The sequence below is a fragment of the Aspergillus flavus genome, chromosome 2 (assembly GCF_009017415.1).
Source record: "Aspergillus flavus chromosome 2, complete sequence".
Classification (NCBI taxonomy): Eukaryota; Fungi; Ascomycota; class Eurotiomycetes; order Eurotiales; family Aspergillaceae; genus Aspergillus; species Aspergillus flavus.
In genome coordinates, this window is record NC_092409.1 from 4,758,569 (window position 1) to 4,780,028 (window position 21,460).

The following is a 21,460-nucleotide window of genomic DNA, read 5'->3' on the forward strand; positions in this document are numbered from 1 at the left end:
AATCCTAAGAATAAAAAGGGGACTAGGCCGGTCTACGTTGCTTGGTAGCGGCGAGCATAAAATAAGCGTGACATCCGTGGTACGGTCGGTTTCCGACAGCCGATAAGTGGAAAGATTAGTAGGGAACTCAATTAGTACCTAAGTATAGATCCAGCGATCCTGATTGGTGGATGGTGGCTATCAGTCAGATACTATCTCTTGGTTGAGTCCCACCAGAAGAATAAATATTTGAAAGATTAGAAATAGATAATAATGATAATACGAGCATACAAACAAGTATGACTTGGCAACGAGGGAACGGACTCACAACCGGGTTCATTACAAATTTACAAGCTTTAGTTAATCTGCACACCAAGGCAGGTTTTGATCAAAGTACCAGTAAGATCAATTAGGATTATGTATTGAATACTTGACATCTCGTGATCTTTTCCCAATTGGAACTTCTCCGCACACACGTGACCTGCCCCAGACTCGCCGGCAGATGCCCCACCACTAGTTCTCCGGCTCTATCGATTTCTCCTCCTCTTTCCCATTTTCTTACGTTTCACAATCCCCATTGCTCCTCTCTCCTTAATCATGTCTTGAAAACAAGCAATTCCTTCAACCCTAGGACTGCTCCGATTATCAAGGATGAAGTTGCTAGTCCTCGGACCTTGAACCCGCGTCGATGCTTTGCTATGTCCTCCACCGCGCATAACAGCCAACCATCCACCGGCAATGGTGTGACTAAACGCAAGTCAGGTACGCAGCACAGTCATCACCCATCATGATACTTCCGTGTGTGTGTGTGAATATGCTGACACACCGCGATTTAGGCTCCGCAGCCTGTATTCACTGTCATCGGCGCAAAGTCCGATGCGATGCTCGCATTGTCGGCTTACCTTGCTCGAATTGTCGCTCTGCGGGAAAGGCCGATTGCCGCATCCATGAGAAGAAAAAACGCCTGGCTGTGCGCTCCATTCTTGATCCAGTCCCCATTCGCTGTCGTCCGCCCCCTGACTCCGATTCTACTCCCAAGCTATTACCGTCCACACCTATCCAGCCGAATGCCTTCACAACTGCCTTTCGGGGCGTCCAACCCGACGTGACGAGTCCTGTCGCAGCCGGTGCCCAAATCATTCAATCACCACACTCCAGCTACACCAATGGTAACCATCTATCCAACAACCGTGGTTCCCAACCGATTACGGAAACCCAAACCTTCACTCGCCAACCGGGTGCCGACCGGTCCATGGAACTAGAAAACAACGCAGATTTGGAGAAGCGACTCGTGAAGCTGATTGATGAGGAGGAGTCTGGCAGTCGAGAAATCCAAAGGGGTGTGAGGGCAATCTATGTTGGTCATGAACTTTCGAATATGTCATTCTTGATCCGGCAACAGCGAGATAAAGACGACGATGTGTATCACTTTGCGGGCAATGAAATTCCTCGACGGCAATTGAGAACAGGTCATGACCAGCTCCTTATGGATGCCCTCACACTGCCAGAACCAGCCCTTGCTGATGAGCTGGTAGAGGCGTACTTTATGCACGTAAACCCAGGGTATCCCATTATTGAGGAGGATCTGTTTATGACTCAATATCGTAATCGTGACCCCGCCGATCCGCCTCCAATATTACTTCTCCAAGCCATTTTGCTTGTCGGGGCCCATGTCACACGTCCAAAAGCAGAGCGAGATGCGCTGAAGGAAATCTTCTTCCGTCGTGTCAAATGGCTATTCGACAGTCGTATTGAACGCAATCGTGATATTATGGTTCAAGCTGCATTGCTCATGACATGGCACTCGGACAGTGCTGATGACGACGTAGCGGCTAATGCCCACTACTGGGTGGGAGTAGCTGCTAGAATCGCCACAGGCCTTGGTATGCACCGTAACCCGGTATCTAGCAAATTTGTACCTCGCGATCGCCGGATGTGGAGAAGGTTATGGTACATTCTGGTCCAATTTGATGTGATGGTGTCATTGTCATATGGCCGACCACAAGCTATGTAAGTTCTATTCGTTTATCGTCCGGATCTGGGAATTCGTACTCTAACCCAAAGCTTACATTAGCAACCTTGAGGACTCAGATGTCTCCCCTTTGACCCCTTCTGACTTTGAAGGGTGTGGTTCTCGAGTGCAAGCTGAGTATGTTATTCACTTCTCAGAACTGTGTACAATGATCTCGTATATCGTGCGAGAACGATTTGGGTTGAGAGTCAGCGCTGAGCGCCGCAAAGCCGCCTTGCAAGAAGCAGACGAAGCCCTAGCGAATTGGTCCCTCAAGCTGCCAGACAGTTTACGCTTACGAGCCTCCGATATGGATCCGTGGTCTGCCATGCTTCATCTGACATATAACAACTTCCTGATTCTTCTTCATCGGCCACATCCAAGAGCTTCCGCATATTCAGACGACTACGGTCCGCATGACGCAGAAATCTGCAGTGCAGCCGCTGGAGTCATCGCTTCCATATTCGAGGAACTCCGCCTCAACGACCGGCTGAAGTTTTTGTGGTACTCTGGAGTGCATACGCTCTTCACAGCAATGATTCAAGTTCGGGTGGAACTTCGATTCTCAAATCCTGTCCTCGCAATCAACGCCTTGCGCCGCTTCGACTCGGCCTCATATTCTCTCCGTGAACTTGCGGAGTATTGGTCTCACGCCAACACCATCTTAAGGTTATTTCAAGACTCTAAACGACTCCAGGAGGACTTGCGAATGGCTACCAGCGAAAGACCAAGACGATTCAGCACACATGATCAAAATAAAAACACAACTAATCCCTCTAATCCTCATCCCACCCCCACCCCGAATCTCAATTCAAATACCACTATACAGAGCGCCCAGACCGAGCCGCGACCTCCATACGAAGTTCCTACCCCTGAATCTCCGCGTATGCCCCCAACCACCATGAGTCCACATCAGAACCAGCCATTCGACAGCTGGATCCCGTCTAGCCATCTGGCTTCTGTGGACCCAATAGACCAACCTAGAGAGTTCCTGGATTGGCGACAGCTCTTTTCCTTTACTGACCCGGATCAGTCCGTTCTTCCCGTTCCCATGGAAGGATTGCCAGAGTTAGAAGATGAATGGCGCCAAATATATTGGCAGGAAACTCCCATGTCTGATCTTCTCCAGGATGGAGGATGGATGCATGGATAAATACATACTTACCCGGCGGACATATCTCGGTTCTTTTTGTTCCTTTGGATTTGACTAGAATGGCGATGCTTTATGATACCTGTTTCGTCTTTGTTGATGATCATATGACTATAATGGATTACACATGATACATACAACCTTTCGGATAACTACACACAAGTGCAAACTACATCGAGCTCTTGAAATTCAAATGTAAAAGTTTGCTCAGGTATTCATCGAGGACCGTGAGGTCCTAATTCATTCTCTCTATCGGTACCTCCTACACTGTTTCATACTTTGAGAAAAAAAAATAATCAACTGGAATCACTAAATACAATCAGAAGCTGAGTCGAAGCGATGTGAGCCCGACACGTCACCCAGCCCAAGCACGCAAATGAGGGATATGACTGTAGAAGAAAAACGTAAAGGAGTTTTGGAGTGGCCCACTTTACAAGCAATGGTACAAGTCTTGTTCTGAGTCCAAGAAGACATCGCATAGGCATTGACCCCCAAAAAAGAAAACAAGAACACGCGCCGACCCTTCGCAGCTCTCTTTATACCTCTGTACTCGTAATCAATCCATAAATATCCCATAAATAACCCATTGCATCGTACGACGTCATTAAGATGCTGTACAGGGAGACGCTCCAAAGGTAAGAAAAGACCTTTCGCCCGGTCTAAAAGATCTGGGCCTGGCAATAACACAAGGTTGGCTTCCTAAGTCCTAAAGCTGCGTTGAGTGCAACGTCAATCGATCTTTGACTGGAGAAAAGCTGTTGGTTCCTCAGATCTCACGTGCACAGACATTAATAGGAATCGCCAGCCGTTCCATTGTGCGGCTGGCCCACCATGGGCGGGTACCCATAGGCAGAGGGATCTTGTTCAGTGGGATCTAAGCTTGGATTCATGATGCTGTTGGTGTTATCAGCAGCATCGGGGAATCCTCCCGCGGTTGCCGGACGTCCTCCTGGAGCAGAGCTTACGCCTCCGACCGGTCCGCCAGAGGCGTATCCGCTGCTGGTTGGCCTGTTCTGATGCTCACCCCTCGCAGATTGGGTCTATGAAGTTAATCAGCATTGTACATCCTGCCCGAGAACACTGCCGACGGCTGGTGGAAGGGCAGGGAACTCAGAGCGTTGCACAGGTCTCACCTCACGGTACTTCGACAAATAGATTTTAAGGGCTTCCGCATAGTTTTCAAAACCCAGCGAGGTCATGGCAAACAGGATGTCCTCTCCATTGACGGTTTTGCGCTTTTCCTGTTGGCACTTCTCGGACGCTGTGACTCCAGTCAGGTTACGCCGGCGAATTTTTACTGGCAAACTGATAAGACAGCCATACTAACCTTCACTGGTAATGAATGAGATGAACTCGCTCACACATTCTTGCATACATTCCTTGGCTTCTTTTGCAATCTTGGCATTGTCCGGCAGGGCCAATTTCATGATGCGGGCAACTTTGAACTATACGTTAGCACATCCCCGTTGCAATCAATTCCGATAGCACGCAAAATATCCGTAGATGCGCATCGAGTAAAAGACTCAATTGGCGCATCAAGGGAGAGTAGGCATGCTTGCCCTGCAAAGAGGGGAGAATCAAAATAAATAGGAGCAAAGGACGACGACTTTTGACAAAAGGGAGAATAGAGTATGAGGGAGAAAGGGAAAGAATTGAGAAGTAAAAGGAAGGGAAAAAAATTGTAATATGACTTGTATGGGCGGTGGGCAAATGTAGTCGGGAAGACCGCTGTTGACCAGCAGGCAAGCCGTAAGGTACGCGCAAATCAGAAGCTGCAGGGGAACGCAACTAACCATTGGCAATGGGTAACCACCTATCCTGCTCCTTCACTTCAAACTCTCCCTGGTTCTGTGCCTGGTCTTGTTGTTCCTTGTCCATTTGTTCCTGCTCTTCACCCGATTGAACTTCAGGTTCCACTTCAGGTTCTTTCGAAGGAGAGGTCGACGACATGATTTTTAGCTGTTTTCAGGGCGCGCAGCGGGTCCTGGATTTAGAATGGAACGACTGATGCTATTTGCTCTGTTGGCAAACCACGTCACCGATGCGGGCGGCGCGCGATGAGTTTCGGCCCTGAACGCGAGGATAGCTTTGCGCCAAGGGAAGAGGGTACCTGGCTGGGCAGCGATTGGATTCGCTTCACAGCAGCCTAAATGGGGAAGGATGAGGAGCAAATGTCAGCGCGTGTGGGGGATTGGCAATGCTTCCGCGACAGCTCTGCTGGCAGTATGTAAGTTAAGGTCCACCGGGATGGTTATTCGACGATGATCATATGAGAAGCGCGGCAGGAGAGCTTGTTTTGGGGGGATTATTATGACTGTTTTGGGGTATTTTGGTAATTTTGGGGGTTGGACTAAATCTGATTTGATGCCCAGAGACGAGGATGGCGCACCGATCTTCTGGAACCTCCAGGGCGTCGTTGGGGCCGAGTCAGGAAAGAGTTAGACTTACAAACTGCAGCAAGTGGTAACGTCCACTCCAATACGGGCGAGATCTGGGAAAGCGGGACGTGACGCGGGTAATGCAACACGAAAGGTAACCAGTGGGTCACAGTACAGTGGCACGTTGCTCAGATGGGGGGTGGAAACGTTCAAGGAACCAGGACGATTCGGCGATCGGGTTATTTTGCTTTAGGGAGCCACACGAATGCTGGTTGAGAGGGTGTGGTTGGTTCTCTGGACCAGTAGATAACAGTGATAATTACTGGGGATGCGCGCAGGCAATCAATTGGCGAACCAGGAGTTCCTGACAGTCAAGCACGATCACTGGCTAATACTAAAAACCAATGAGAGTGGATGATATTATGGAAAATGATCCTCTCCTCCACACAGACCGCGAAGGAACGGGGAAATGGAGAATTGCCGACGGGAAGAAAATATGGTTTGATGATGGTTCGGATTGAAATCGAGTGATAGATTGACTGAGGGGGAGGACGAGAAAGGATGCAGAAAGAGAGTGTTGCGAGTGAGGAAGAGAGAGAGAGAGAGACAGTGACCGTGACGGGAGATGGACAAGGCCAAAAGAAGTGGATGGCCTCAGGATTCCATCTCTCTCTGCGAAATCAATACCATCCTCATACAGAGAACTCCGGTATCAATCTTCTTCTTTGGCTATGGCTCCACCCAGGATGCAGAGGGGTGTGTATTAGAAACGTAACACACGTGATGTATGATGACACCGGGTTCATCTGTGGAGCAGTACCAATACTACTACTTCTTGAAAGTACATACTACTGAGAAAACCTCGCTTTCAGCGTCTTTATTGGCCAGTTTTGGTTTGACCAGAGCGGTACTTAATACTCTCTCAAAGTACTAGGTTGACTAGAGTATCTCCTGTCACCAGATCAAACCCTCGGATCCTCTGTTCCTAGTGGCTCAGTCTGTCATTTGGGTTCTGTCTATTACCTAGTCTGCCCCGCTTATCACATACATCCGATGCAAGAAAACGAATGGAATACCGGATCAGGCATCCAAATCAACAACAACTTTGTGAATAAAGACAAGGTGGACTAACAGTTGGCCTTGTATGCCTGGATATTTTTATATCAGGCAAACCTGCAGCATCCAGCCACCCACCTGCAGCCCAAGACCAGCGTGGTGTTGCAAGGCATCCATCCATCGACTGTTTCTGGAGCCGGTGGATCAATCACATTTTTCTACCCAAGAGTCGGTCATGTATGCCCTATCTCAGGGTCCCCGCGCGAAACCTGTACATGCTTCATCACCCATGATGTATGGACTGAAAAAGGGCATGTGGGATTGTCCGTCCAGTCTGCCTTCTACTCCAGAGTATGCAGGTTCATCGGCAAGTTCGCCGAGGCTGACATGAAGCAACCAGTCAGAATGTGGGGGATAGAAAGTGATCAGACGAGATCTTACCGGAGTGGTAGACCGGCATGTCATTCTGAAACAACCTACTTTCTGACACTATCTCCCTGCAGTCCCATGATTGGCTCCTACGCCAAACACTATACAGCTGGCAGTGTATACCTGTCGAACTACATGATATGTGGTTGTTTGCCATTTACATGCAAACCCAACAGTACGCTATTGCCGTGGCGTCATCAACATCGCATTGCTCTGTATCTCGCCGCATATGTCTCCGAGGATCTGTTTGTCTCATTTACAACAGGACAGTGGTCATATCTTTGCAGTAGCCAAGTCTGGTTGACCACTGCACAGGATTGTTTTAATCTCTAATATGCCCCTCCCCCCCTCTGCAAAGTAACGATAGAATGCTGTATTTTGTGATACCTTTCTCGACAGATGCCCTGCAGAGTTTTGAGCCTCTGTGGGCTTCTGAAGAGCAGAACATGGAGTCCTTCATATGCATCTACGTAAAGTAGTAAAACCAGCCACCCCAAGGCTAGCATAGCTCATATTATGACGAGATAATACTTTGAGGCTAACACAGAGACCGTCAATGCACTAATAATGAGGAACGATAGAAGGAATATCTCAATCTACACTATTCCTGTACTTCGAAGCAAGCCACCTCTCATGGCACTTCCGAACCAAGGGCATCGTCTGTATGTAACTCTCACTACGAGAACACTTCACTATCTCGTCTCTGATCCGTGTCCTCACTCTCGTACTGCCGTCTGCTGTCCCCTTCAACCCCACACAATATTTGACTCCCTCGGACCTATTCCACTCCTTCCCAGAGCTATTACATCCACGAACCTAGCTGTATTCATACATCTCTTCATGACCAAGCACCTCTCAAGTGAGCACTATGCTAACAAACAAAGCAAACAAAGTGCACAAGGCGAAAGCTCGAAAGGGTAAGGTTAAAAAAGGAACTCGTGCTGTTTGACCTTGGACTCAAAAGCAAAAAAAAAAATACAAGGCTTCTAAGAGCTATCAGGCTCGGAAACTAGATCAGAACGCGAATTACTGGGAGAAAATGGCGAAAGGCTCAACGAGAGATGTGACAAAAAGACGCCGTCGATGGAGGACTGCGCCAGAATGAGTATTATTGAGTCCCGCTCGGTGGATATGAAGGAAAAATAAAATTCAAGACGACAACGAGAAGGCTCGACGAGGTGTCTATAAAGGGTTCGGCGTAGCAGGAAAACCAACGAATGCTACAACAGGCCTGGTAAGCATTGATAAGAGATGTTGTTTTGGAAGAGACCCGATCCGAACTCATCGTCACCAATGCTTTAGATATGCAAATGTTTTCTAGTTACGCGGATCTATATTGGCTAGGTCCAAGGTATCTTTTCAGGGAATAAAAAGCCCATTCAACCGGGTGCAGATAAGGGCAACGATAATGGTTGAGAAGAGATGGATAGTCTACTGAAAAGGCTGGTTTGATTTGCTCTGCTAGAGCATCTAGAAAACCGAGGAAGAATAGTTTACAATGACAGATTTCAATCCACGAGCGTCAGTTCCTGCCTGTGGTATAGGCAGAGGAGCGAGTAAGCATATATATCCAGTCGTTTCTCATACGCCTACCTAGTTCCATAGGCTGGCGTCGTACACACCACTGGACTATGTGGCCGGTTTCGCGACGTAGGTGATTTCCATCGCGGCTCTAGCGCAAAGGCTACGAAGACCTGTCAAGACATTCGGACCTTTTTCTTTTCAGACTCCTGGTAACGCCATTTTGTTCACCCTCTATTTCCCGATGAACCAATACAGACATTAGGAAAGGGGCGTAGAAAGAGATAACGAATCGCTAATACAAATCAAATTGGGTTCAAGGTTGTACGACTTGGATATTGTTCTTTTTCTGTATAGTAAGACAGGTTAGCCCCCATACTTCATTCCCCAATGGAGACCTCTGTTAAATCTCGAACAGCGATCGAAAATAAACTAACCTTCCAGTTGTCCAGTTCCGTCTGCTTAGACTTGTATTGCTTCAACAGCTCTTCCAACACTTGCTTCAGGCCATCGGAGTTGGTCTTCAACGTGGGTAGGACGTCTTTGATTGTCCGCTCAACCAGAACACCATTCACCATGCGGAAACACTTTCTCTCTTCAGGGAGGGGTTCGAGTGTCTCGATGACAAGCCTAGATGTAAACGTCAAATGTCAATATTATTAGACAATTCTAAACTATCTATAGTTCGCCGATGTATTCGAAGAAAAATAGCCAGGTAGACTCACTTATGTTCCTCAGCTTCCTGCTCAATATCTCCAATCTTCTGCGCCATCTGTTGCAGTGTGTTTTTGTAATTCGAGTATTGGAGCTGGAGCTCTGCGCCGCATTAGCTTCGAATCTCTCGTACTCTCGCAGTCATAGAAAATTGATAAGCATACCCTGTTGCCTCTTAGGGTTTACTTGCTGTTGGCTGGCCATTTTTGTCTGCGAGTCGTAACAGCGCGTTGTTGCAAAGCTGGAGTTGCGGGGCGGGGCGTTTGATATCGGAGTTGATGTTTCGCGCAGTGTTCTTGTCCGCGAAGATCCCACTATACTATGGGGTACCACCAAACTAAGCCAGATTGAGACCACCACAGAGACAATATCTCTACACTAATGATACGCAGAAGTTGCCAACTACATTTTACGTGAATCTAGTGTGTGATATCATTTTTCTTTTCCACTGAGCTTGACCCCCTCAATGTGGTTACTGATAGCACGTGACACTACGCATCTGTTTGCATAATTTGTTCGTTTATCGGCGATAATCAATTGTTTCCTATCAATCATCTCTTCCGCTTCAACCTCACCACAGGGCTTCGGGCAGGCAACCGGCGGCCCTTTGCGAAATTTTCGACACCTTTCGGGGCCCCTCAATTCGGTAAATATTGTTATAACTCGACATCGAGTTACATCTTCACAATGGCAAGCAACGACATGCCCCCAGCCAAACGGCTGAAAAGCTCCAACCTACCGCCACCGCTTCGCGACGCGAAGCGCAAAGACATCGACAACTGGGAAACGAACCGAATGCTCACATCTGGAGTCGCCCAACGACGAGACTTCGATGGGGATTTCATGCCCGAAGATGATGAGGGTACTCGTGTACACTTGCTCGTCCATGACCTCCGCCCGCCTTTCCTCGATGGCCGCACGATCTTTACCAAGCAGCTGGAGCCCATTTCAGCCGTACGTGATCCGCAGAGTGATATGGCTGTATTCAGTCGGAAAGGAAGCAAGGTCGTGCGGGAGCGTCGTCAACAGAGAGAGCGACAGAAACAAGCGCAAGAGGCGACGACAATGGCGGGAACGGCACTTGGGAATCTGATGGGGGTCAAGGAAGACGAAGGTGACAGTGCTGTCGCGCTACCTGTGGAGGAAACATACAAACATGGTAATAAGTTTGCAAAGCATTTGAAGAAAGATGAGGGTGGTCAGAGTTCATTTAGCAAGAGCAAGACGCTTCGCGAACAGAGAGAATACTTGCCGGCTTTCGCCGTGAGAGAAGACTTATTACGAGTCATACGGGATAACCAGGTGATTGTGGTTGTTGGTGAGACAGGTTCGGGAAAAACAACCCAATTGACGCAGTTCCTACACGAAGACGGCTATTCGAAGTTCGGCATGATCGGTTGCACACAGCCTCGTCGAGTGGCGGCCATGAGTGTCGCAAAGCGTGTTAGTGAGGAAATGGAGGTCGATTTGGGTGACCTGGTCGGTTATGCTATTCGATTTGAAGACTGTACGACCGATCAGACGGTCATCAAGTATATGACCGATGGTGTTCTACTACGAGAGTCGCTAGCCCAACCTGACCTCGACAAATATTCATGCATCATCATGGATGAGGCACACGAAAGAGCTCTGAATACCGACGTGCTGATGGGGCTTCTGAAAAAGGTATTAGCTCGGAGAAGGGACCTGAAGTTGATCGTCACCTCAGCCACGATGAATGCAGAACGCTTTTCAAGATTCTTTGGTGGTGCCCCAGAGTTTATTATCCCTGGAAGGACATTCCCGGTAGATGTCCACTTCTCCCGTACACCCTGTGAGGATTACGTCGATAGTGCGGTCAAGCAGGTCTTGGCCATCCACGTTTCTCAAGGTCCCGGCGATATCCTTGTCTTCATGACGGGCCAAGAGGATATCGAGGCGACTTGCGAGTTAGTCGATGAGCGGTTGAAGTTGTTGAATGACCCACCGAAGCTTAGCATATTACCCATTTACAGTCAAATGCCGGCAGAACAACAGGCGAAGATTTTCGAAAAAGCGGCCCCAGGCGTACGGAAGGTGATCGTTGCCACGAACATTGCTGAAACCAGCTTGACGGTGGACGGTATCATGTATGTCGTTGACGCCGGTTTCTCGAAGCTGAAAGTCTACAATCCCCGAATGGGTATGGATACACTGCAGATCACGCCGATCTCACAGGCCAATGCCAACCAGCGTTCCGGGCGTGCGGGACGGACAGGGCCTGGCAAAGCTTACCGTCTCTACACCGAGGTGGCATACAAGAATGAGTTGTATATACAGACTATACCTGAAATCCAGCGTACCAGCTTGTCCAACACGGTTCTTCTTCTCAAGTCTCTTGGGGTCAAGGACCTTTTAGACTTCGACTTCATGGATCCGCCGCCACAGGAAACCATCTCAACGTCACTCTTCGAGCTCTGGTCTTTGGGTGCGCTGGATAACCTCGGTGATCTCACGCCGTTGGGACGTCAGATGACACCATTCCCCATGGACCCACCGCTCGCCAAGCTTCTCATAACGGCCGCCGAGAACTACGAGTGCAGTGAGGAAATGCTGACCATTGTATCTATGTTGTCTGTGCCGAGTGTCTTCTACCGTCCCAAAGAGCGCATGGAAGAGTCGGATGCAGCCCGTGAGAAATTCTTCGTCCCCGAATCAGACCACTTGACGCTGCTCCATGTTTATACCCAATGGAGAACCAATGGCTATTCAGATGGCTGGTGTATCAAACATTTTCTTCACTCGAAGGCCCTGCGGCGAGCCAAGGAAGTCCGCGAACAACTTCATGACATCATGACCGTGCAGAAGATGCCGCTCGTCAGCTGCGGAACAGACTGGGATGTGATCCGTAAATGCATTTGCTCTGGATTCTACCATCAAGCTGCGAAGGTGAAGGGTATCGGCGAGTTCATCAATCTGCGGACCAGTGTGACCATGCAGTTGCATCCAACCAGCGCGCTGTACGGTCTGGGATATGTGCCCGAGTATGTGGTCTACCATGAATTGATTTTAACCAGCAAGGAGTACATGTCCACTGTCACTGCCGTGGATCCTCACGTAAGTTGCTATCCAATCCCCCGTTTCAAAAGCGTGAAACTAATATCTGTACTAGTGGCTCGCTGAACTCGGAGGCGTCTTCTACTCTGTCAAAGAAAAAGGATACTCGCAGCGGGAACGCCGCGTAACAGAACTTGAATTCAATCGCCGCATGGAGATCGAGACTCAGATCGCCGCAGACCGTGAACGGGCTGCAGCAGAGAAGCAGAGAGAAATCGAGCGGAACGACCCATCAAGACGGAAGAAAGAAGTCGAGGTGGGGGGTTCTGCCGTGCGACGTCCAGTCATCACCGGCAAAAAGGTTGGCGGTGTCACAGCATCGTCCACATCGCGGAATGGCTCTGGTGGTGGTGGCAGCGTGGTCAAGAAACCACAGGTGAAGAGACGACCCGGACGAGCATTTTAGAAGGTTGCAACTTGCATGGACTGTACAGTATACGCATAGACTACACTACTACTATATACCCTGATTAGGCATTGCATGAGTCGGTTACGGACTGGACGGTATAAAATACAAAAGGCGTTATGGAGATTGCATCAATAGCTTCTCACTCCACACCCAAACACCCAACCAAACACCTATCGAAAAAGAAAGAAAGAAAAGGGAACCAACCACATCAATGGATTCCCCATCTAATCTAACCCTAACAAACCATAATAAACACAAAGAATCCACCAGGGAAACTAACTAAATCCCTTCACAACCACCAACCACCACAACCCCATACCAAAAGCCCATTCAATCAATCAGTTAATAAAATTAATACAGAAGAAATGCAAGATCAAACTCCCAAAGATATAATCCGCAAACGCCCTACCCAGCACCCAACGTCAGCATACATACCCAACACAACCAGGACCAAAACCAAGAACCAGATAAAGACAGAAAAGGAAAGAAGTAAAATGACTCAACTCACCTCTCATGCGAAACCCCACCCTTATCAACACTCTTCCCATCCTTTCCCTTCGAAGGCGTCTTACCGGAACCCTGGGAAGGAGAGGAACTCGTCTGCATACGCAAGCTAGCCGTGAGGACGAACTGACCGACAGCAGCACAGAAGCCGCTTAGGAAGGCATTGAAGGGCTGTTTTGGATTATCGATTAGCATATCATCTTTATCTCCTTATTCCAATAATAACGATTGTATATCAATGGCCCATCGGAAATAGTCAAGACACCGGTAGCAATGATGTATGTATGTATGTAGTATATCGTAGTCTGAGGGAAAAGTAGAATATATCAAACGTACATAGTTGCCCGCAACAACACAGTAGACGAATTGGATACCACCGACAAGAACCAGGAATGCCATGAAGACATCCAGGAGCATTGTTCGTTGCGGCGTGGTCGCCAGGTACTGCTGCCAGACGGTGTGGATGATGTCGGAGACGGAGGAGTTGGCCGTGAGGGTCTTGGGGCCGGAGGAGAGGGATTTGGTCCCGGTGGGAGTCGCCGTGGCGGCGGTGGTGCGTTTCACAGGCATGGCGGCGTTGGTGGTGTGTATGTTTCTCGCGCGAGGAGCGGACTGATGGCGTTGCTGGGGGTCGCTGATGAAGCTACTGTGTACAATACTGTACACTGTGGCCGCGGCATTGGTTCCGGTTTCAGATCACGTGATTTATAGTCCGAGACGCGTACTACGTAAGACGTTGCAATGATCGGGAGGATAAGTGTATCTTTATTTTCTTTATTGAAGATAGGTGGCTATTTGTTATTGGAAAGTATAGGTATCATTTTTTTAGCCCATGGGTTCAATGTGGCATACTATACATTGCACTATAATACAGGGAATCATAGACTGCGGGCCACTATGTCATAGAGCGTGTAACCCCCTAAACCCAGATCAACTGGACAGAGCACCACGCAGTCGTACATCGTAGATCGTATATCATTATGATTGGAGAGTTTTTTCATGACGTGAACCAAGCCAAGAGGTAGAGGTGAGAGGCATTCGCATTACAGGAGTTAAAGAGGTGAGAGCTGGTATAGATAACCATCATGCAAACCAGACTTTTTGTCAACCTGCACCTGAGGAGGATAGAACGTAAGAGTGACCGCCAGGGTCACAGTCGAGGCATCAATGAGGCACACCCAGGCCCGGTAACATTAGGTGTCTATTCATCAGGTAAACCAGCCCGAAACATTGTTTGGGATGTTGCCCATAGGATTTGTGGGCTGTACATCTTGCATGTCCATCTGAAAATCGCGCATCACTTGATCCCATTCGTCCCAGTTGAGCTGCAAGTTAGACGAATCTTGTTGGAACTCAGGTGGCAGAGTAGTTCCCTCGGGAATACTAATCGCTGGCGCCGGATTGGCAGCCGGTTGCTGACCAAGAGAATCTCCAGGCGTCGGCAAAGAAAGCCAGTCCACCTCAGGGAACAAGTCACTCATCACTCCCATTGGTCCTCCTTTTCTGAAATCGATGTCACCCAATGATGGGTTACTCGATGTAGTAACAGGCAAGGTGCTGGGTGAAAACTGGAAATCTGGGATGCGTGGCAAAACTGGGGGATCCATAATCTTCGGCCCTTCAGGAATGCTGAGAGATGCAGTACTGGAAGACGTGGCCGGGCCGGGCCCAGGCTGAGTATGCATCTGTTGCTGTAGCTTAGCTCGGTGATCGGCTGCTCGTTTCATCAGCCGGGCGAGCGGCCGCCAGAGCATGCCTTTTTTATGTTTTGCTGTCTGCAACCATCTCCCATAGAGTGTGCTCACGGCGGACCAAGCCCGCTCAGTCAGAGGATTTATGGGACGCACACAGAGTTCGGCCAAGACGAAGGCAATCGCATGCCACTGCATATTAATTGCAAACATCCAGTCCCATTTCTGTGTGTTCTTATCGGACGTTAACAAACATGCAAATTCAGCTACCTCAACCGAAGTAAGAAAGAGACTTTCGCGGGAAGAGTTGGTCAAGTTTATCCCCTGATATGGCCTTGTCATCGGATGGTGGACCACCAGCCACAACTTTGTCAGGATAAGGCGAGCAACTGTCGCAGTGACCCATTGGATCGGAACGTTCATATCGCAATGTTGGATATACCTTTCCTCGATACGCTTGTTCACGATTTGGATCAAGTTGCCGCATTTCTCAGGGGAGGGCTGTTGAGGTCCTGGAATATTAGTATTTGGACATGTATAGCTCACCCGCCGAAGGGCAACAGTGATCTCAAAGCGCATGAGACTGAAACTCATTTCGGTAAAACTATTCCTCTCTTCAGGTGGCTCCTGCATCTCAGGGTAGATGTCATCATCATTGATATTCAATGGAAGCCGCGTATCGTACATTCTTTCGGTAATTTGAGTCTCGGTGCCATGATCCTCGGATGACCGAATGTCCAGCAGTCCGATATGCCACCACAATCGTCGCCGCATCTCCGTCTCAAAGGGTTTGAGACCAAAGTTCGTTCCATCTCGGTGCAGTCCTAGGCCTTGGGCCAGTCGGATGACGAGAGAAGTCATAGACCAAACAAATTTGGTATCATCTTCTCGGCGTACCGCAACCAGAAAAATCACAGCAGCTTGCAGGAGCATCAGGCTTTGAGTATTTAAAAGGTTCGCCTTAGAAAGTGCCTGTTCGACAGCGAACCGATATCGACTCACGGCAGTGTCGCGCTCTTCTCCTAGCAGAGTAAGGCATTGTTCCGGTGTCAAACTTACTATCGTTACGAAATACATCGAGAGTAACAAAGCTTCGGAGTTTTTGTCCAGCGAGTCGGGATGGTCAGTGGCGTTCGTAAATAATTGCTTAGCCGACGGCTTATGAACAATGGGTAACAATGGATCCACATTCTCCAAATAGGCCTGCCAAAGCAAGGGCACTTTCATTGGTGGGGGATGGAAGCTACGAAGTGAATGTGAAAGCGAGTAGAATCCAAACAGGAACCCATCGTGGTTCGTTGAATGAGTCGAAGAAGACGCCGGGGAGGGATGATCTTCATCCTCAGACGATGAAGGGTCCAACAGGTCCTGAAGCTCTTCAATCTAATGCCAAGTTAGTATTGAGTACGCTGAAGTGAAACGAGTAGACATGGTTAAACCAAGGGTACAAGCCTACCTCGTCTCCCAAGCTTGCCCAAAGCCGGTTGCTGACGTATCGACTCCGACCTTCTTCGATAACCAATCTTCCAAACTCATGCTCCAAGTTTCGCGGCTTTCGCTTCGGGTCAAATGGACACCCATCGGGCTCTGCACTTTGGGGTTCGGCGCTTCCAGGGCATTCAGCTGTGGGAGCGGACCCACTGCGCTGTTGCGTCGGAGAAGGCACTGTTGAGTGAGACGCATTTTTCTCACTGAGGTGCTCAATTACACCCTCTAGGCGCTTCAGTCGCAATAGAAGTTCCGCATCATGGGGCCGTTTCGACTTGCGCGGTGCCCGCCCTGGCGGAGGGAAGACACACTCAATGCCCGCCTTCACACAGTTGACACACGGGCATTTTTTGTTGCAGCGGACTTTCCTCCTCCGACAGGTTATACAGCTACGCTGGCCATTGTCCTGCGAAGCATGAGAGATCGCCTGAGGGCTTGTTCTTAGGAGGGGATCTGAGCCATAGTGGGAATGATTCGCAGATTGTGTGGATTCAGCAGGCGGGAACGACATGGCGGAGAAGTGGGTATAGCAGAGAAAACATCCACCAGCTGTGACATTCTCGGCCGGGTGGGAGAACCTAGGGGATATAATATAGGAGGAGGAGCACCACGCATAAGTCGCGACGAAAAAAAATTATAAATAAAAAGATACGATGCGAAGGTATGGCTTATCCAGAAGCAAGTGAGACGGGATCTTCAGTCTTCGACTCATAGTGGAGCTTGCGTGAGGTCTCTCGTCCCTTTCATTGGCTCCACTGCCCACCGTCCAGGCCGAACGGTAGGATCTTGGCTGATCTCATTGGTTGGGACACCTGGTGAAATTACTAATCTGCAACATCCTTCAGGGTTTCGAGCGTGTATCGCTAGTTACCGTATTATTACCAGATGTTCCAGGGTTTAATCTCAAACAAAGAAATCCAACTTAAAAGTACATACTAATGACGTATCAGATCGTGTCTGAAATAGCTACTACTTGTACTGTACTATCATCTCAATTGACACTGATAGAAGACATTCTATATCAGAGACGAGAGGAAGTAGACAATATACAGGATACGTTGCTCCAACCTAATTATACGAATGCCCCTGACGTCATCTCCGCCCATGAAGCTAAAATTATGGCAGCCTGAGCCCTGAGGTGCAGGTCAGCAGATCCCCCCGTTTCTTATCTGATCGAAATTTAATCGGATGTGGAACTCCTATTATCGGCTCGACTAGTATTACCTTCATGAGTCAAACGTCTTCGTACCGGGCAATCCCGTATTGGCCCCCAGTAAGGTGAAGCCACGAGAGTTTAGGTTCACCAAGACAAGGCTTAGACGGACATCCATAAGCTTGACATGATTTGTCCGTTCGTATTGCGGGACAACTCAAGCTTGGGACAATACTAGTAGCTGGCCTAGAATGTTTGCTGCTCTATTGATAGAGTTTTCGACTCGAGAATTGGTGGTAGAGAAAACCAATGTTCAAAGGTGGTCGCGGACACTCATGTCGACCGCCAGACACACCATAGAAAATGTTGTATTTATCCAATACCACATATATACACATATCATGTACATCCATTAACCAACCATATCGATACAAACCCATACAATGAGGCTCGAGAGCATGTGTGTACCAAGCCTCAGGATATCCACGTCTATAAAGCGCATTCGCGGGAATCTTCGATAAGAAGCAAGTATAGCCAAATATGTGCTATAAGAACCAAACGCCAAGTGCAACCCATGCCGGAAGAATGCACAACCCTAAATAGTAGAAACGCCGGAAATATGAAAAGGGGACTCTTGCCGAATCCAATGCTAGCTCACGTCGTCATGATTACAAGGTAAATCGAGTGGAGGTATATAGCTCGTCGGGCGAATATAAAAGTAAGATTTTTTTTGGGGGCGTTGGCGAAATCATGTCATCTTATATTTGAGAGGTGTCGTTCGAACGGGAAAAGCGACGGCGCCTCGTCGTCGCAGCGACCGCTTTCGTTTCCTGCACACAGTATAAGCATGAGTTCCACCAAGCACGTTACCATCTGCGACTTACGAAACTGGATCCCAAACTAGAGTTTCTTCATTGAAATGGTGACTACGAGGTGGATGTCAGTTGACCAACAAGATAATCATAAAGAAAATGTCGCAAACATACTCTTGGAAATCCGTGGCGGTTAAGGCCTTGGATCCATATTCATCTTCAAGAAGCTTGACATATTCGAAGGGAATCTTAACGGGGAAGTCTTCAAAGTGACTATTCCGGAGCGGGAATATATCATTTTCCTTGAACAAGAGTCAGCCATACGGGCGTACAACCCTGAGCGCAAGCTACTTACATCGAAATGATGTTTGTCTTTGCACATTAAGGCTCCGGTATCACCCTTTTTTCTCTTGGCATCGTCCGGACGCACTGCGGTAATATCGATAAACAGTCCCGATGAGGTATCAATCCACCGTGCATCAATCACATTCTTTTTGTCTTCGATGGAACGGAAAACGTAGTTCGGGTTGATCTCGAGTAGATAGGTTCGCCCGCCCTCGACGCCTGGAATATCGAAATGGTGCTCAGTCATATTATAATACTCATCAAGGAAATGAATGGTCGGCTCCGAAATCTGGACGTCGAGATCATTGTCCCATGGAAAGATCTAGCCACCGTTAGGAAACGCCGTGTGTGGTTATATCTCAATAGTCTCACGCTACCTTTTGGTTCCACCACCACGCCAGAAGAGTTCCGTGCATTATCCACGTTTCAGCACCCAGATCGTCCATGGTTGACAGGTATGTTCGAATGAGTTGTGATAGGTGTGGCAGCGTCTCTTCCTCCGAAAGCTCTTCATCGGCGAACCTACAAATGACAGGACTTAGTACGTGCGCAACCCGGAACAGAGGGCGCAAAAGCATACCTTCCATCATAGTGATAGTTGAAACTTGTCGAACAAGTTAGATTCGAAAACTTAGAGAAGCGAAATCGATGACGTCGCAAGCTTACCTAGACTCCTCTAATAACAGGTTAGCAGTCGCTCAGAATTTCTTGGATAGGCAACACTTACGGAAGTATTTCTCTGTCGCCGGTTCACTTGGACCTGTGCCGCTATAGTCCTTGACAAACTTTGTCCTTACACTTCTGAAATCGGGTTCGGTGTCAGAGACGGATAATGCACCCACGGCGAACACGAGCCCGTAGAGACAAGGAAGCCATCGGGATGTGGAAATCCACATTGCGTAGAGAACGAGTTGTGTCTCAAAGTTTCCTCCAATTTCTCTCCTTTTTCGATAATTGCTTTTCTGAAACTTTATGATGATTTTGTTTTCCTCCTTTCCTAATTTAGTTCAATGACGAACAAGCCTGCATAACCAAGGTGGTACCCGGTGGCACAGGGCGATTATAAGGTAGGCCGGGGTTGCTGGCGCGGGAAGGACGGAAGTCCGTCAGAAATCCGATATGCGCCCGGGGGGATCTAGGTCGAGATCGGCGAAATCAATGTAAAAGCGAGCGAATTGAAGTATAGAATATCGTTTGGTCACAAAGGGGGGTCGGAAGAAATATTGTCAATCACGGAAGAAATTGGGACCGTCCAGCATATATGAAGGGGATCTGGAATGCGAGATCAGCGGGTAAATTGGATTTTATCTCAGTCAAGTAAGTTCCAGTCGCGTGCTCAGTTACTTGCCGAAATGGTGGCAAGGCTATGGCCTAGCCTTAAAACTAAGAACACTTTGTTGCTGCTGCCATGGAAAGCCCTGTGGACCTTGGCGCTGTAGATTAGTGACTTTGATCGGGCCACTCAGAGCCGCTACTGCTTTACTATTATTATTATTATTTTGATATTCCGTACTTCCGTGCATAACATAGTTTCTCATAAAAATTTACTTGGAATTCAAGGCATCCCACCCCCAAAGCACTGCCCACAACATGCACCGGCTTCTACAATCCTCCTTGTCGCGGTAATTCCACCAGTACCAGGCCCTTATCTGCACAGATACCGCGAGAGATCTCGAATATTTTAGTGGCATTGGCTGAAGGGGAAGTGATGGGGATGAGGCCGCGTCATGGTCGCGTAGTAATCCCGCTTTCTCCAACACCAGATTAGCCAGTGATTGGGGTGCAACATAGGTCTCCCGTATTGTATCGCCAGTCCTCGGCCCCCTATTCTATTCTTCTACACGAAGAAAAAGACACCGAGAAAGGAAGTTCATGTCTGTCTGCGCACCGATATGCCCACATCCCTGTGCAACATTGTGTAGTATGTTCCTCTTTTACTATGTATAGTTACGAAGTGTGGAGACTCAAGACCCCACTAGGTAAACAGAGCCCTAAAACAGGAACCGGAACACCCGAAGAAAAAGAACGATGGGGAAAACGAGGGAAAAAAAGCACAAGGCCAGACTCGATAACGATAGTGATTGTATTTAACAAAGGTTCATAATTAGCCCCTATCGCGCAATTGCTTCCCCTTTTCTAGAGACGTGGCGGTATACGTATCCAGCATCGAGACCCATAGCATAGGCAGCAACGCAACGTGAACTTCAATCCCCCTCCAATGCAGCATTGCCAAGGAAATTAATCCAGTGGAAGGATTCGAACATGCTGCCAGTTGAAGACCGTCGGGGTTGTGTATTGACGTCAGCATGTCTACTGCGAGACAACTCCATGGTTCTGCACGGAATGTCGAGTCCTGCTCCCTATACACGATGTTGATTGGCTAGCTATCTATTTTATGTAGCCTTTTTATTCTATGTGTACAATGATAATGGCGGCATTTCGTACAGTGCAGATCGATTTTATTACTCCGAGTAGACACCACGAATGCCACTGTGTATTTGGGGGCATGATGTTCGAGATAGGACCCGCATGTCTGACCTTGAATGCCATATATACTCCAGTACTCTGTACCCCGGGGGTCTTAGCATGGATGTAGCCGCAAGAAAATATACCCCAGGCTATATATCCGTCGCATATTATCCGGTCCCCCTACATGTACCCACCCGTCTCCCTCGTCACCGTGGAGTTGCACCAACGTTGCACTCGGAATTCGTCGGTTCTGATATCCGACGGGTTGGAAGGACT

General features: G+C 48.5%; 8 protein-coding genes across 8 annotated transcripts; 3 read left to right on the top strand and 5 right to left on the bottom strand.

The window, feature by feature from the left end:
• Positions 1-677: 677 nt before the first annotated feature.
• On the top strand, positions 678-3,143 carry F9C07_2226370 (acetamidase regulatory protein; the record flags this gene model as incomplete). The annotated part of the gene is made up of 3 exons (XM_041290129.2): positions 678-741; positions 816-1,989; positions 2,054-3,143. 3 exons carry the CDS (start codon positions 678-680, stop codon positions 3,141-3,143), a joined length of 2,328 nt encoding a protein of 775 aa, XP_041143355.2.
• Positions 3,144-3,535: 392 nt separating this feature from the next.
• Positions 3,536-6,183, bottom strand: F9C07_1303273 (histone-fold-containing protein). Its single transcript, XM_041290138.2, has 5 exons — positions 5,589-6,183; positions 4,934-5,286; positions 4,468-4,578; positions 4,274-4,401; positions 3,536-4,180 (listed from the first exon to the last, which is right to left on the bottom strand). Exons 2-5 carry the CDS (start codon positions 5,088-5,090, stop codon positions 3,929-3,931), a joined length of 648 nt encoding a protein of 215 aa, XP_041143356.1. The 5' UTR covers positions 5,091-5,286; positions 5,589-6,183; the 3' UTR covers positions 3,536-3,928.
• F9C07_2229 (uncharacterized protein) lies at positions 6,080-6,334 on the top strand (the record flags this gene model as incomplete). Its single annotated transcript, XM_071509838.1, has 1 exon — positions 6,080-6,334. A coding segment is annotated over one exon (255 nt), but the record flags the coding sequence as incomplete, so codon positions are not given.
• A 2,570-nt stretch (positions 6,335-8,904) lies between these two features.
• F9C07_2228 (putative prefoldin subunit 2) lies at positions 8,905-9,442 on the bottom strand (the record flags this gene model as incomplete). Its single annotated transcript, XM_041284927.1, has 3 exons — positions 8,905-9,154; positions 9,250-9,340; positions 9,403-9,442. The coding sequence occupies 3 exons, from the start codon at positions 9,440-9,442 to the stop codon at positions 8,905-8,907; spliced, it is 381 nt and encodes a 126-aa protein (XP_041143357.1).
• A 483-nt stretch (positions 9,443-9,925) lies between these two features.
• On the top strand, positions 9,926-12,719 carry F9C07_2227 (pre-mRNA-splicing factor ATP-dependent RNA helicase prp16; the record flags this gene model as incomplete). Its single annotated transcript, XM_041290130.1, has 2 exons — positions 9,926-12,313; positions 12,369-12,719. The coding sequence occupies 2 exons, from the start codon at positions 9,926-9,928 to the stop codon at positions 12,717-12,719; spliced, it is 2,739 nt and encodes a 912-aa protein (XP_041143358.1).
• Positions 12,720-12,822: 103 nt separating this feature from the next.
• On the bottom strand, positions 12,823-13,837 carry F9C07_2226 (putative oligosaccharyl transferase subunit Dad1). Its single transcript, XM_041284919.2, has 3 exons — positions 13,563-13,837; positions 13,231-13,397; positions 12,823-13,127 (listed from the first exon to the last, which is right to left on the bottom strand). Exons 1-3 carry the CDS (start codon positions 13,794-13,796, stop codon positions 13,061-13,063), a joined length of 468 nt encoding a protein of 155 aa, XP_041143359.2. The 5' UTR covers positions 13,797-13,837; the 3' UTR covers positions 12,823-13,060.
• Positions 13,838-13,924: 87 nt separating this feature from the next.
• On the bottom strand, positions 13,925-17,066 carry F9C07_2278033 (putative C6 transcription factor). Its single transcript, XM_041290139.2, has 2 exons — positions 16,374-17,066; positions 13,925-16,300 (listed from the first exon to the last, which is right to left on the bottom strand). The coding sequence occupies exons 1-2, from the start codon at positions 16,914-16,916 to the stop codon at positions 14,435-14,437; spliced, it is 2,409 nt and encodes an 802-aa protein (XP_041143360.1). The 5' UTR covers positions 16,917-17,066; the 3' UTR covers positions 13,925-14,434.
• Positions 17,067-18,306: 1,240 nt separating this feature from the next.
• F9C07_2226376 (mannosylphosphorylation protein) lies at positions 18,307-19,611 on the bottom strand (the record flags this gene model as incomplete). Its single annotated transcript, XM_041290140.1, has 8 exons — positions 18,307-18,388; positions 18,443-18,484; positions 18,545-18,672; positions 18,726-19,037; positions 19,093-19,237; positions 19,296-19,319; positions 19,382-19,391; positions 19,443-19,611. The coding sequence occupies 8 exons, from the start codon at positions 19,609-19,611 to the stop codon at positions 18,307-18,309; spliced, it is 912 nt and encodes a 303-aa protein (XP_041143361.1).
• Between the last annotated feature and the right edge of the window lie 1,849 nt (positions 19,612-21,460).

Bases quoted from the DNA above. Each gene is read 5' to 3' on its own strand.
- F9C07_1303273 (XM_041290138.2), bottom strand. From the start codon at position 5,090: ATGTCGTCGACCTCTCCTTCGAAAGAACCTGAAGTGGAACCTGAAGTT. The intron at 4,579-4,933 runs GTTAGTTGCGTT...TATAGTTCAAAG, and splicing joins GTGGTTACCCATTGCCAATG to TTGCCCGCATCATGAAATTG. The intron at 4,181-4,273 runs GTGAGACCTGTG...TTAACTTCATAG, and splicing joins ATTTGTCGAAGTACCGTGAG to ACCCAATCTGCGAGGGGTGA.
- F9C07_2226 (XM_041284919.2), bottom strand. From the start codon at position 13,796: ATGCCTGTGAAACGCACCACCGCCGCCACGGCGACTCCCACCGGGACC. The intron at 13,398-13,562 runs GTACGTTTGATA...AATCCAAAACAG, and splicing joins GTGTTGTTGCGGGCAACTAT to CCCTTCAATGCCTTCCTAAG. The intron at 13,128-13,230 runs GTGAGTTGAGTC...GGTGCTGGGTAG, and splicing joins GGTGGGGTTTCGCATGAGAG to GGCGTTTGCGGATTATATCT.
- F9C07_2278033 (XM_041290139.2), bottom strand. From the start codon at position 16,916: ATGTCGTTCCCGCCTGCTGAATCCACACAATCTGCGAATCATTCCCAC. The intron at 16,301-16,373 runs GTAGGCTTGTAC...ACTTGGCATTAG, and splicing joins GGGCAAGCTTGGGAGACGAG to ATTGAAGAGCTTCAGGACCT.